We start from the raw sequence: 15,510 nt of genomic DNA on the forward strand, positions 1-15,510 counted from the left end.
ACTTTTCAGGCGAGTCGAAGTACTCCCAAAAGGGCTATTACGCCCTAAAATATAGTTCCTCTTTTAAATCCGCTTAGAAAAGCGCTACGTTTTATTTTGTATCACCAAACTTGCTCGTATAACTACTCGTCTTAAATAGGAAAAACGTTGATGTGTTTGGTCACCTCTACTTTTATCTCTAAATGGTACCATTGAATGAATGGGGCTAAGCTAAATGCTATCGAAGCATCGCAGCGCGCTGCAGTGCTTACGTGCACGCACACAGATGATAGAGGGATGTATCAACAATTCTTAGTTAAGGTAATAACATATTTTAATATTGAAAATGAGTAGACTATTCCTTTAAAACTTGACTCTTATGTAGTTACATCATGTACTAAGACAAACAGAAAATTAAAAGTTGTGACATTCTATGCAGATACGGCTAGGAACTATACTCTCATATACTCTCATTCTGGCGTAATAATCAAGGACTTTGCTGCTGTAACATGGCAGCAGGCATAGTGATAATATGCACTGCCCGAAAAAAGTTATTGAAAGTAACTCCTTGGTTACTTTCAACAGCAGGGGACTATTTTCAGGCGTTGCGTAATATCATTGCACCTGCTGAAGCCATGTTACGGCAGCAAAGTCCTCGATTATTACGCGAGTATGAGAGTATATGAGAGTATAGTTCCTAGCCGTATCTGCATAGAAAATCACAACTTTTAATTTTCTGTTTGTCTTAGTACATGATGTAACTACATAAGAGTCAAGTTTTAAATAGGAAAAATATTGAAACTCTTGGGTTATTTTTTAGCATGATGCTAATGGTCTAATCAGATTCAATGGATTTTGCTAAGCTATGCTAAAAGTGATAGCGCCAGACCCAGAGATCAGCTAAATGGATTGCAAAACGGTAAAAATCAAATGTTTAACTCTAGGGAAGCTGGAAAATGTGCATATTTTGTAAAAAAAAAAAAGTGGAGTGTCCCTTTAATTATCCTTAAACGCAGAATTTAAGTGACAATACTGGCCTATTTTGGAATTAACTAAATATGCAAGACTAAAAATTTTTTTTTAAAAATTTAGGAAATCAATTTTATGTACATCTACTTCTCCAGGTACCACTACACCACTGACAGTATGGGTTACGATGTCAAAATCACTGTTGGTTACATTTTCAATGCTTGAAAATTATAATAATGTAAGATTTTTTCACCTTGAATCTTAAAATTCTTAAATTTTGTACTAAACAGATCAACTAATAGCACACCAAAATCAAATAAGGCTGTATGTTTATATGTATATTACTTACCCAGAATTTTAAGTGTATGATGCCTGTATGCCGTTCCAGCAGGGTTGGTTGCTCGGCAAGTATAAGCACCTTCGTCCCCGCTACGGGCGGCAGACACACGCAAAGCCTGTCCATCCTGCGTATAAGTAAGCTGGGGACTGGACACGATAGGCTGGTTGTCCTTTAACCAGGTGATGGTGGGAACAGGGGTCCCTTCAACTTCACAGTGAAGAACAGCTGGGAAGCCTAAAACTACAGTCACCTCTGAACTCTCACTGGAGTCACGAATGCTGGGGGCAGCTGGGGAGTAAAACAATGAAACAAATTTTCTTTAATTCACACGGTAGTGTTATCCAATTCCAATGTCAGTAATTTCAAGGTTTACACTTTAGCTTTAGATCAAAAGGTCTGCCAAATGCGTAAATATGAATGTTTTCAGAATAGTTTACCTTGTACATTTAGCCTAAACTGGCGAGTCTGAGTGCCAGCGTTGTTACTGGCCACACACTGATAGAAGCCGCGATCTCTCGGCATGACAGACTTTATTCTCAGCACCTGACCCTTTTCCAGATATTCCACATGAGGGTCTCCGCTTCGTGACAAAACCCTGAAAGAGGAGAAAAGACGAAGGGTGCGAACGTTAGAAAACATTAGACTGGAACATGGTAAACACTTATTGTTTGTATCATAAGGATGATGTGTTACAATAACAAAATGTGATTTAACTTTTTAAATGCACAATAATCACAATTATTTCAAACAATCAAATATCAATGCGATAATATGAAGATACGGTAATAATGATCAATTTGAAATATGCACAGTGGTTCTGCACATCACCATAGTCATCTACTCACTCCCCATCATGAGTCCATTCAATTCTAGGCAATGGATGACCGCTGACTCTGCACTGCAAGTCTACCTCCTGTCCTGCCATGACCGTCAGTTCCTGCACTCCTGTTGAACCTGATATCACTGGTGGGGCTAAACATACAAATAAACGTGAGATTTAACAACAGATAATCTAAAGAATCAATAATAAATGTAAGGTTACTTTACATTTCACCACTTGTCTGCCTAAACGGTAGTTCACCTTGTACTTCAATAGTGTATTCCCTCCTGGCTTCCCCAGCGGAGTTCTGGGCAGTGCAGGAAAACCGTCCGGCGTGATTATTCTGAACACGATAAATCTTTAAAAGCCTATTGCCATTCTGTAGATAGACCCCTGGAGTCTCCAGCACCTGAAAACAGAGAGGAGGTCATTGATTTAGTAGTAGTGGCTAACCGTTGTAACACCTTTCATGGCCACTAGGAAGCACTATGGTACCAGTACTACGTTTCAGGATAAACTTACTTTTTGTTACAGACATATACCATATTTTTCAGAAGTTTAGAAGTACTTGACTGAACTAAACCATGATCTTAAAAATATTTTATTCTGAAAGTGTATCATCATGTTTTAATTCATTTTGCATACAGTAATAAAGGGGTGCTATAACACGTTTTTTTTATTTCTATTATTCAGAAAAATACAATGTAATTTAAAAAATGTTTTTAAATGCATGACTTGGAATGAATAATAAAGAGACAAAGCCAATAACAGCACAGTATAGATCCACCAGTACTGTTGTGTCAGGGTGAGACCTCAAGAAGCACATTTATGCAAAAAGAGTGACTACTTTGAAGATGCTAATGTAAATTTATTATAAATGTACAGATATACATTATTCTAAAATGTGAAAGAAGACATGACTGTAGTGTGTAACTATAAACCATGTTTGTTAATAGAAAAGGCGTTATTAAAAGAAACCTACTGGTCTATTGTCTTTTGTCCAGGTAATGGTAGGGGTTGGGATGCCAATAGCATCACACCCGAGTGTAAGGGGCTGTTTCAGTGTGACTGTCAGATTCACAGGCTGCCCATCATCCTGGATTTCTGGGGGAACTACAGTTGGAGAAACATGGAAATCATTCAGCATAATTCAATATTTTTCTCATTTGCAGAACAAAAAGTAAATACTCCGACTCTTACCACTGAAAACTTAGATAAATTATAACACATGAGTTGCATGGGGAACTTTTACTGTAAAAAAAAATTGTATGATAAATAAGTCGACAACATGTCATCAAAATATTTTTTAGCTTTTTTCAACATGTCATCACTAGTCATTGTTGTCAATATATAAATTATAAAGGAAAAATTACTATAAAGCTGATAGAGCCACTTTCAATAAAATGAAGGAAGCAAAAATATTTGAGGATTTCAGATGAAAACCATCTAAGTGCGTCTGAAATGTTTTCTTGTAAAAGAGCATTTTATCAGGCTCTTATGTTTAGGTTCAGCAATATCACTTTTATGGCAATGATAAAGTTATTAATTGCCTTATTTGTTCAAATGTCACTGTAGTCATTTAATTGGAATTTAATACATTTGTCTTGTTCTGCAAAGTCCTCCATACAAAAATCTCCACTTCTAAAACTGTTCCTTCTGAATAAAAGGCTAGAAAAAGGCTAAAAAATTTGGTCAATATCCTAATATATCTGGTAAACATAATTTAACTAGTTGGCGTCAACCCCCAGGGTAAGTGCGCCGACATATAGTGGCAGTGCGCTAACGGAAACCTGAGTCTCCTTTGCCGCAGTGTTGTGTCTGAATGAGTTAATTGAACAAAAGTTCATGAACTCGTTCATATTTTGGGCGAACGTGAACTGAACGTCAGGGCCGCCATCAAGGAGGGGCATTCGCGGGCCGTGCCCCCGAAACAGGTTGTTGTGCCCCCCCTACAAAGTTTTTTATTAATTTAATATATTTCAAGAATAATTCAAATAAATGAAACATTGAATGTTTCATGACTTGTAATGTAATCAAATGAGGAAAATATAGTTGATATATGTTTTCTTTAATTAAAATAGACCAGTTTCTCTGATTGGATGTATTGCCGCGTCTCATGCGTCTTACGTCTTAAGCATATTTGTGACTTGATACTAGCAATGTGTTTTTTGCGACATTTTATGGATCATGTAAAATATGGATATTAGAACATTTAGAATGTTCTTTTTCATTTTAAATGTGAAGTGTGGCTATAGACCGTTAACAGCATTACGACATGATTATGGTAAAGCGGCTTTTAGGACGCAGTGCGCTACGCTATGAAACCCATTCATTTCAATGGCTTGCACCGCGCGAGGGTGGTTTGTTGTTGGGTCGAGCAAAGCGCGAGCACCGCGGATCGAAGTTCAAAATATTTTTGCGCATAGTTTGTGGTCTTTTGCACTTTATAATGGAAATGAGCTGACAGTCTGTACCAGTTGTATGAGTGTGTGCTTGTGCTGTATTTGTTGTTTTAATGTCTTGTTTTTGCAAGTTATTGTTGCTATTGCGTGCCCCCGCACGGCTGCATGCGTCATCAAAACAAAAAGCAGCACGGAGGTGAAACACTGACTCTGGACGCTGCTGAAATCCCTGCCACAGCGCGCCACTCACATTGTTTAACATTAAATAACATTAGCGATTAACATAGGCTGCTAACGCATATTCTGGATCTTGAAATAGACTCTGACTAAGCTCATGCTTATTAACGTGCACGTGCGGTGTGCGATACCTGCGAGTTGTCCTACACGCGACACACCGCTTCTCGTCCGGTGTGCGACCCCCTTGAAGCACCCGGCTAGCCTTTCAGGGTATGTGCAAGCAAATACAAAAATTAAAAGACAGTCAATGCTAATGTAACCCTGGTTGGATAAGGATTTAAAGTTGGATATGAAGATAAAATCTACGCATTTAGCTTCAGTGTAAAATAATTGCTGTCTGTGGTTCTATATGGGCTATAATGACAATAATTTAAAAAAAATCATATGGGAAAAAGAAAGTATAAATTAGTTCATTTTTGGAACTGTGAACAATATGAACTATGAACTGAACTAGGTCATTTTAAAATTTAAACGTGTTAAGAACATTTAGTTTTTATCATTGTAATTTTTGGGGGTGACGTTTAGCGGCTTTTGCATCTGTGCTCTTCATTTTTAGTGTTTAGAATACTTTATATTCTTTTAAAATCTTAAAATATTCACAATTTCTATTCACTGCATTTGCGTGTAGAAAAATAATCGGAACAGTTCTCTATTACCGTAGTTGTAGGCCTATGTTTTTCTTTAATATTGAAAAGCTACTCGGAAATGATGCAAGAATCTCACCATTGACCTTTAGCCTGGTCTTCCTTTCCACAGAGCCTGCTTCATTAGTGGCCACACACTTAAAATCTCCGCTGTGACTGGCTGAAGCTGAGCCAATCAGCAGCGAGCCATCTTCAGCTGCAGACACACCATGTTCCGATTGCTCCATATGGATCTCCAGGCCGTTTTTGAACCATCGCACCCAAGGAGGAGGAGATCCTTGCCAGGAGATGAAAAGAGCCAGGGAAGAAAGAAACAGTGTGAAGATGCAGACATGGATCAGGAGAGACAGTATCAAAATTCCCAGTGCACATTAAAGCACATCTCCAGAGCTTAAGAACCAGACCAGAATTCTATACATCTGACAGCCAGACAACAAAGAGCAGAGACGAAGAGGACGGCAGCAAATGGATCAAAAAAGAAGATCGGCTTCCTGTCAAACAATACTTTGAGGTTACTGTACATTCACAGAGTTAAAATGCGAGACACAGTATATCAGAAGAGAACTGATCAACTAACGCTTAGATCTAGATTTATAGCACACAGACAAAATCAAGAGTCCAGAGACTTTAGGACATCAATAAGAGTTCAAATACATCAATGGGTTCGTATCCAGCCTTCAGATCTCTTAGCATAGATTTAACCCATGGGAAAAATGGCATAATGAAATCTCATTAATATTGTAGTCGTGTCTACAAATTGCAGAAATGAGATTAAACAGAGAAGGTTGCTTAAGTGTCAGATTTTTCTCTTGAGAAAAAGACTTTCTACATGTGCTTTTACTAAAGTTTAAGAAATTAAACTACTCAAAACTTCACTGTAAAAAATTACTGGGTATTACTGGCAACTAGCTGCCAGTAAGTTACTGTAGATTTTACATTTATGTTATTTACTGGCAACAGTTTGTTCAAAGTTAAATGAACATTTTTTAGTCTTTATCTTCTAGTTACTGGCAACCAGCTGCATAATTACAGCAAATTTTTTACAGTATTTGCTATCCATAAACTTTATACAGTAGCTTCATACTATTACAGTACTTTGTCAACAACCATCTCATTCCTTTCAATTTTGCCAAGGAGTCAAAATTCCTAAAAGAAACATAAATGGGATGTCTAGTAATTCCCTTGAGCTTTGAAAACATATCCTCTTATAAGTTTTCCTCAGGGGGGTAACAGGGCAAAGGTCAACCTTGTACATGTTTTACAATCAACTCTTAAACTGCCTGCAAAAGCCATTTGGGCAAGTGTTTATTTGCGTTTGGTTTCACCAGGAGCACTGCTAGCCATTTACAAGTAAAGCTTGAATAGCTAACATCCTGACATCTCCTTTTGTCTTCGATGGGAGAAAGAAAGCCACATAGGTTTTGAACAAATAAGAACCATTTTTCATTTTAGAGTGAACTATCCAAGTTAAGTCATAAGACAATCAGAACTTACAGAGCAGATGTTTATAGTCATAATGTTTGGATTTATTGTTTTCGTGACTTAAGGAATGATGTGCACAGCTGGCAATGTTGACATTACAGGATTACATTAGGAGCCGTTTATTTTTCAGAAATCCCACTTACAATACTTCAAATGATGCGTGTGCTAAATATGTTTTGTGTGAACAAGAAAATATACTGTTTATAACTATTCTGATTTTCGAGGGTGCGCCCATGTCTTTCAATGTAAGACTAAGTGCTAATACAATGGAGTGGTTTGTGAAGGATTGCCTTCTAGTGGAGTCCCAAACACTGCACATTTTGGATGAAGTATTATTGGAGGAAGAGTTATAGCTGTGTTCAAATGTAAAATCTGTGTCACTGATATCACTAAGAAAATTGCAAGTTTTTTTACATTTATTATCTATTCTATCAAATACTAAAAATCACACATGGCTGAAGGGTGTTGTAATGCTGCGTTTACACCAGCCGCGGTAGAAACGTGAAGCGCGAGTGATTTCAATGTTAAGTCAATGTGAACATGCGTTGACGTGCGTCTGGAGGTCTCGCGGCGCAGATGAGGCATTTGGCGCGGAAGACGCGTTTCTAGTTCACACGAATGGTGCAAATTAAGCGTCTGCCGTGGTACGCGCGAATGGTGCTTTTTGTGCATTTTGTGTTTGACGCGAATTGGCAGCTGACGCCTCAGTTGAAACATTTGAACTTTGGCGGAATTTCGCGCCACGCTAACCAATCAGGAGCCTGCTTGCTGCTGTGGCGGAGTCACTCATTCAACCTGAAGGAACGCTTGATATTGTCCGAAGCAGTCACCTGGAGCTATACGACACAAGTTCTTATTTCTATAGAGACAGGAATAAAAAGGACCTCGCTTGGAAGAGTGTCAGTGAGGACATTGGGCAACCTGGTTAGTTGTAATACACATTTCACTTTTGAGTCACGTGACGTTTATCGACCCGCGCCATTTATTTTCCCCCTATAATAAGGTTACCAAATACAAACCGGTAACTCTCTCAACAAATGCACAATCAACATCAGTCATCTTGCAAACAGACAACCGCATAGCACTTGCCCCTCCCACAAGAAGCGGATTTTGCCTCTGACGCACGTCAAATGCTTGCTTTTGAATGCATTCAAACTGTTCAAGCGACAAACTAGGGGCGATAGACACGATTTTGACACCTGAAACGCGGTTGGTGTAAACGCACTATAAGGCACGACGAATCGGAGCACAGCCTCTCGTACCTTTTTGCTTATACATTACATTTTAATCTCATATAAATCTTTAATACAAGAGGTTGAGTTTAAGTTGGAACGTTACTGTCTGTGAATTGTGATCCTTATTGTAAATGCAAGCTTCTGAGCCTTTTGATGATTGTCACTATATTTTTGACCATTTTTTCAGTCATATTCTCTTGCATAGCTGCTACACGGATGTCTTAGCCAGACTGAAACATTAGTCACCATAACAACAAAATTATAGGAACTAGAATACCACAAAAAAACTATAGCAATTAAATGCAAATTAATGGGATGACTTGACACTTTACTGCAATTTTCTGTTTCGAAACAGAACCAGCCCTGGGAAAAAAAGTCAATTTTTAAAAGTATTGTAATTATTTACCCATGCCAGAACACTCGTGCCAACAAACATTTTTAGTGAAATTTTTCACATAATTTTGCGACAGTAGCTACCATTAGAGCAAGGCTTTCAGATTACCCTTAACATACTTTAATTCAACGAATACTGAATTATTTCTATTAAACCAAAATATACTCAGAATGTGTTATGAACAAAACAGCACACAAAGGGTGAATAAGATCGTCTTATCACTCTTAATAACTCTTTAAAAATCAAACAAGTCCTGCACTTTTTTTTCCATATCTCCATATCTAAAACGGAATTAAAAACTATAATAAAAAAACCTATAGTTTTGCTGATTTCTTTAAAATCCATAGAAAACTGTCAGGTTATACAGCTGTAAATACTTTCACCAAAAAGTGGATACGAAGAGACCTGCTTTCTAGTTTGTTCATGTGACATTTAGTATAACGCCTATTGTATTACCATCATATTATAACCCAGATATTAGTTTGATATATCACCTGGTCCCTGCTAATTCCCAGCCCTATTGAAGGTCATCTCTTATCTTGCTGCAAACAAGACCCATCAAACACTTTCCTCCCCTGCACTCTCACTCCTCTCGCCCTGCGGCGGCCCCAATTAAGATTCCTTTCCCAGTGGGCCCTCTTGTGCAGAAAAGCAGATGTGGTCCTCAGAGGCAGAAGAGTAAAGTTACAGCTGCACCATATAGCACTTCATACACACACACACGCAGTCACGAAACACATTTATCATGTCATAACTGCAACTCGTGAAGGGTTGCCATGGCACGTTTCCATCACAACAACACCTATCATCTCATGGCATATACGGTACAATATGTACATTAGCAGATAGTGTCACAATCACAAAATCACACACAACACCTTCCCCTCTCCAAGTCTGTTTATGCAACGAGAGCTGTTGATTCAACCTGAGTAAAGTGTTACCAAACCAGAAGAGAAACAGACAATTACAGCAGCCAGGATGAGGCTGAGATGAGAAAATAGACCATCTGGTGCGAGTTGGAGGGAAATGGAAAACAGGGCTCCCGAAGACACTGAGGCGACGCTTTCATGGCAGGGTGAGCTACGCTGTTCATAATGGTGCTGAAGCTGTAGCACTCTGAGCAATGTATCTCATTCAGTATCATATTCCATGGTTTATTTAGACACAGAACGTCTGTCTATAAATTCACCCCCAGCAAGTACTGTATTTTAAATCAATGTAAATATGTGAGTTTTGCTCATTTATGGTCATCGTTTATGGAATAAATTCTGGGCATGCAAAGGAAATACTACAACTAAAATGTACAAAATTTCCGCACCCCCTGAAAAAACACCAGCTTGCACCAGCTCCATGCTTGCAAAATAGTAGGTGACAAACAGTATGCATAATGAATAGTATGTCTAAAACCTCAGTATGCAAAATATATACACTCACCGGCCACTTTATTAGGTACACCATTCCAACTGCACATTAACGCAAATTTCTAATCAGCCAATCACATGGCAGCAACTCAACGCATTTAGGCATGTAGACATGGTCAAGACGATCTGGTGCAGTTCAAACCGAGCATTAGAATGGGAAAGAAAGGTGATTTAAGTGACTTTGAACGTGGCATGGTTGTTGGTGCCAGACAGGCTGATCTGAGTATTTCAGAAACTGCTAAACTAGTTGGATTTTCATGCACAACCATCTCTAGGGTTCACAGAGAATGGTCCAAAAAAGATAAAATATCCAGTGAGCAGCAGTTCTGTGGGGGCAAGTGCCTTGTTGATGCCAGAGGTCAGAGCAGAATGGCCAGACTGGTTCGAGCTGATAGAAAGGCTACAGTAACTCAAATAACCACTCGTTACAACCGAGCTATGCAGAAGAGCATCTCTGAACGCACAACACGTCAAACCTTGAGGCGGATGGGCTACAGCAGCAGAAGACCACACTGGGTGTCATTCCTGACAGCAAAGAATAGGAAAATGAGGCTACAGTTCACACAAGCTCACCAAAATTTTACAATAAAAGATTGGAGAAACGTTGCCTGGTCTGATGAGTCTCGGGTCAGAATTTGGCGTCAACAACATCAAAGCATGAATCCATCCTGCCTTGTATCAACGGTTCAGGCTGCTGGTGGTGGTGTAATGATGTAGGGGATGTTTTCTTGCCACACTTTGGGCCCATTAGTACCAGTTGAGCATTGTGTCAACGCCACAGCCTACCTGAGCATTGTTTCTGACCATGTCCAACCCTTTATGATCATAGTGTACCCATCTTCTGATGGCTACTTCCAGCAGGAAAAATCATCTCAGACTGGTTTCCTGAACATGGCAATGAGTTTACTGTACTCAAATATGGACCAAAATCTCTGAGAAATGTTTCCAGAACTTTGTTGAATCAATGCCACGAAGGATTAAGACTGAAGGCAAAAGGGGGTCTAACCCGGTAGTAGTAAGGTGTACCTAATAAAGTGGCCGGTGAGTGTATATATATCTTGATGGACACTTTTCTATTCCATTGGGCCACAGGAGTCAATGAGCCACCAAATTTAAAAAGTTCATACATTTTAAAAAGCAGAAAAGCCTTGGAGAACATGCTTACTCCACTCAGAAAGTCCTCCCGATCAAGCTCAAAATGGGACCTTATTGCTTTGAGGTAACTGTGCTACCCACTTTCCATGTTGTAACTTCTCCTGAAAGTGACACAATTGTAGCCAATCAGGTCATATATGATGCTTAATAAACTGCAATTTGAAAAGAAATTTCAAATCATTTCTCTATAAATGAGACTAGGGCTGTCACAATGATTAAATAATTGTCTTATCGCAATTTCAGATCACCGCAATGATTGCACATCTCTTTAAAAAACACAAGGGGGAGCTGCAGCGCCTGTATAAATTAGACCGTATCAGATGGCGCTCCTTAACTTAAAGTGTAACGCGATACATTGCAAAGCCATTCAATACAGTGGAAAAAACTGCATTTAAAGAAATGTTGCAAAACTTTGATTAGTAGTATGAAGTGTCAGGTAAAACATACATTTCCAAAACAGCAATTCCAAATTTAGGGAAGTGAAGGATGCTATTCTTAAGGATCTGGAAGGAATTTATTTATTTATTTGCAGCAAAGATATATGCATTAAATAATTATTTTTAAATATGTGTTGTGTGTATTAATATTTACTGCCAGGTAAACCTTGCAAAATATTTAATTTAAATAATCACAACAATGTGTGAAAATTATTTCATGAACAAACAAAAAAATGTATGAGAATTAAATGTCAAAGCAATAAAACAGACAATTAATCGTCATAATCTGCAAAGTCCTAAAACAGGCAATTAATTAACATAATCATCGCAATTTATCAGACAATTAACCGTCAGCCGAAATTCAGAATCGTGACAGCCCTAAGTGAGACATAAAACATTTAAGAGAACAGCAAGACAATTTGATTTGCCAGTATCGTGTTTCACTGTGATGTATTGTAAGTGTACTCTTGTGCTGGTTAGAAACTATTAGGTGAGGGGCATAGTAATGCTGTTGACCAAATAAACTTAGCTGTTAAAGCTGTTTAACAAATTATGTATTCTAGAGTAAACCGGTTTAGAGGTCTGTTGAGGATACTAAAGCCTCATGCTAAGCACTAGCATAAACAACAACATATGCTGGTCTTCTCAGCAGGGGTTCCTCTCATCATCCATCCCTCTGTGACCTACCTCGTGCAGGGCAAGGAATGATCACTCTGTTGTTGGCCACGCTCTCAATGATGGTCTCTCCATTTGTCTCGAAATAAGGGGCCTCTGTAACCACACACACAGATCACAGGGTTAACATTAAAGGTCCAAAGCTAAAGGTCAGCTTTAGGGGGACAGAGGAACACTGGGATATGTGATTTGTGACCATTTACATTTGTGATGTTAAACCAACCCTTTGTGATGGACCTTCACCGCGTCTAAAGGCTCGTCAAGTAATTAGGAATCAAAGTTTGATTTTACATTGATTTTAATCTTTGACATGACCTTACCAGTCAAAATGTAAAATATCAGGATTGTATTTTCACAGAATGGTAGGATGATTTTATGTAGAAAGCAGTAAGGGGTGGTTTCCCAGACAGGGATTACACTATAGTCCTAAACCAAAATAAATGTAAGAGCTGAAACACTTGCACTGATATATCTTAAAATACATCAGTGCCCTTTGTTTTTAGTAAGGCATTTTTGTTAAAACTAGTTTTATTTCCTAATTAAACTATGAGCTAGTTTAAAATAATCCCTGTCTGGGAAACCACCCCTAAATCACACCAAATACTTTAACCGTGTTTTCACAGACAGAGTGACATATTTGTTTAGCTTCTACAGTAATTATATTTTATATTATCAAATATTTATACACTACATGGAGGTTGTACAAAAGTGGCAAATGTACTGAGTATTTACACAGACATTTCAATGCAGATGCGTATTTGATTCGATTCAATTAAATTCAAATTAATTTCTTTACAGATTTCACAATTTGCATTGTAGCCAGGTTTGCGAAGTCTGCGGTTTTCCCACGAAATTAAGCTACTTTAATACCATTGCCGAGGGCTGTCTTTCATGTTCGCGGGTTGAAGCAATTCCAATAATGTGATATTTAGCCCTGGTAATGGGAGTTTTAGCAGCTGAACCGTGCCAAAACGCTGATTTTTACCAGAGAACTCCCCTTGCAACGCGATTGGGCCATATTTTTTTAGGAAAGTTTTAAGAGCAATTCTGTGGATTTTGCTGTGAAAACCTGGCAACCCTGACTGTAGCAAAGCAGCCTTACGGTAAATGCAGAGTTATACATGCAAATAAAAAGTGGCATTTGGGATATACTGTATAGTATTATAAAAAAGAACTAGTATCTAGTATACAAAATTACAGTCATTTGTTTAACAGTTTATTAGGCCACTGATTAGTTGCCTTGTTAACTCATTTCCCAATTTGCCCGCCAGCATGTTTTGTGATTTTCACAAAAGTTCCACAAAATGCCTTCCAGAAAAAAATGTTCTTCTATAAATATATAAACATACACATATATATATATAAAGGAAAGAACAGACCCTCTGCTTTCAAACAAACAAAGAAACAAACAAACAAAACGGGAAAAAACTTTTCATCCTATCTTCATTTGTTTTCTTTTTATATCCTCTTGAATATGGGTAAGTTTATTCAAAAATACAAAATTTTGAGCAAAAAGCTGAAATAATTGCATTTTTTAAAGGAATTTTGCTAGAGATCCAACTCAGAACGATTATCAAAACATACACGTAGTTTAAAATACAGTTTTCACACAAATTAATTACCAAATATACTGTACCTAACACTTGCAGAACAATCTTTATGGTATGTTCTCCAGCACTGTTTTTGGCTACACAACTGTAAGTACCGCTGTCTGAATGCTGGACTGCTTGGATCTTTAGCATTCTGTCATTGCTCACAAGAAGTCCATTATTAAGCCAGCTGATCTGAGGACTTGGTTCTCCTTGAACCACGCATGGTAACACCACCATCTGTCCAATGAGAGCCTTAAGAGAAGCAGGTGCTGGTTGAATTCTTGGTTTAGCTGTTAAGATAAGATGGATATTTAAAAGTCTGCTTCCTTGGTTATTTCAAACTATTTGTTATAACTAAATATACAAAAAAGCACAACATTAACATCATGGTTTTTAACATGTATCTTTTAAATGTGTTCTTTAAAGTTTTTGGGAGTATCATTATTTAACACAGCCTCCAAAAAGTATTGTGGTGCAAAGATAAATCTACAGTACTCCTTCAAAATGTACTGTATGCAGATAAATCTCAGAGCTATTAGATTGTACCTTGTACTTGTAAATTGTAGGTAAGTGAGACGTTTCCAGCTGGGTTAGCAGCAGAACAGGTGTAGAATTTACTGTCTATTAGCCTGACATCGCTAATCTTCAAAGAACCAGACGACAAAACTGTAAACCTGTGTGAGAGAAAGTTCAAAATCTGATTGTGAAGACTTGCTTTTGAGTAAACACATGTCTACTGTTGCATTGTGGCGCACATGAACGTGTGGTCATTTGTTCATGCACATGAGCAAGTTTCTAACTCGGAAACTGACACCGATCGATAAAATCAGCTGGTCTTAATAATTTTGCTTAGCAACTTTATTATGACAACTAATCTGATATACAAATAAAAGTAACTCTGAAAGGAAGCTACAAAGGTTCCTATATTCACTAAATCCCATATGGGACTAACTTCTCCATCACTGACAATCCCTGCACATATGGATTATCGCTGAAGCTACCAATTAACGGACTAAGATCCAGAACAGAGATTGGTTCCACCTGGCCAATGAATCATTTCTCATAAATTGATATAATTCTGAAAGTAATTTTGTTTTTCCTCCACATGGAAGAGTTAATAGGCCATTCCCACGAGTTAGGATGCGTTTCAGTCTCCGTCTGTGCTGTCTTTATGTAAAATTGTTTATACCGAGTAACACGCTGTTTACTTTCAAGACATCACTTCAATTGAAAAGACGTTCAACTTTAAAAAGCACGTCTTGAGAGGCACCTGCATTCTGTTCCATCTCACTGTGTTGGTATGCAAGAACGTGTCCTGTTTGAAGAAGCTGGACAGAAGCTCCATCTGGAGCAGCAAATGTTGCACGAAACGTTTCAATCTTACACAGATATATTTACACCAGAATCACAATCACAGCAAACAATTTATAAGCGCCATGTATTTAGACTGCCATGCAAGGCTGACAAAAAACAAGATGTATGCTAAACGCCAACACAGTCGCACAAAATAACGCTGTATCTGTTTACAATAAAAATGCTGTTTCATATTAATGTAATTATTTACAGTTGTATGCTAGACAAGCAACAGTCCTGAAGAGACAGCTTTGACTGATTTATTTATCATTTCTTTTTAACAAGGCTTTGTGGTGGCCAACTTGACAATTCACAGTGACATTGTCAAGCTCAGCGTTCTTCCGTTCTTTATTTATTCTTCACGCAATTCTATGG

General features: G+C 38.1%; 1 protein-coding gene across 1 annotated transcript in view; it reads right to left on the bottom strand.

Annotated features, from left to right (window-relative positions):
• The window catches only part of hmcn2 (hemicentin 2), an 88,672-nt gene that overhangs the window by 22,208 nt on the left and 50,954 nt on the right, over positions 1-15,510 (bottom strand). Inside the window, 9 exon segments of the mRNA XM_073867736.1 lie at positions 1,298-1,576; positions 1,726-1,883; positions 2,134-2,260; positions 2,370-2,517; positions 3,091-3,221; positions 5,471-5,668; positions 12,203-12,286; positions 13,827-14,072; positions 14,329-14,456. Of these exon segments, the coding sequence (XP_073723837.1) occupies positions 1,298-1,576; positions 1,726-1,883; positions 2,134-2,260; positions 2,370-2,517; positions 3,091-3,221; positions 5,471-5,668; positions 12,203-12,286; positions 13,827-14,072; positions 14,329-14,456 (1,499 nt within the window).

Source organism: Misgurnus anguillicaudatus, chromosome 5 (genome assembly GCF_027580225.2).
Source record: "Misgurnus anguillicaudatus chromosome 5, ASM2758022v2, whole genome shotgun sequence".
In the NCBI taxonomy this organism is placed as follows: domain Eukaryota; kingdom Metazoa; phylum Chordata; class Actinopteri; order Cypriniformes; family Cobitidae; genus Misgurnus; species Misgurnus anguillicaudatus.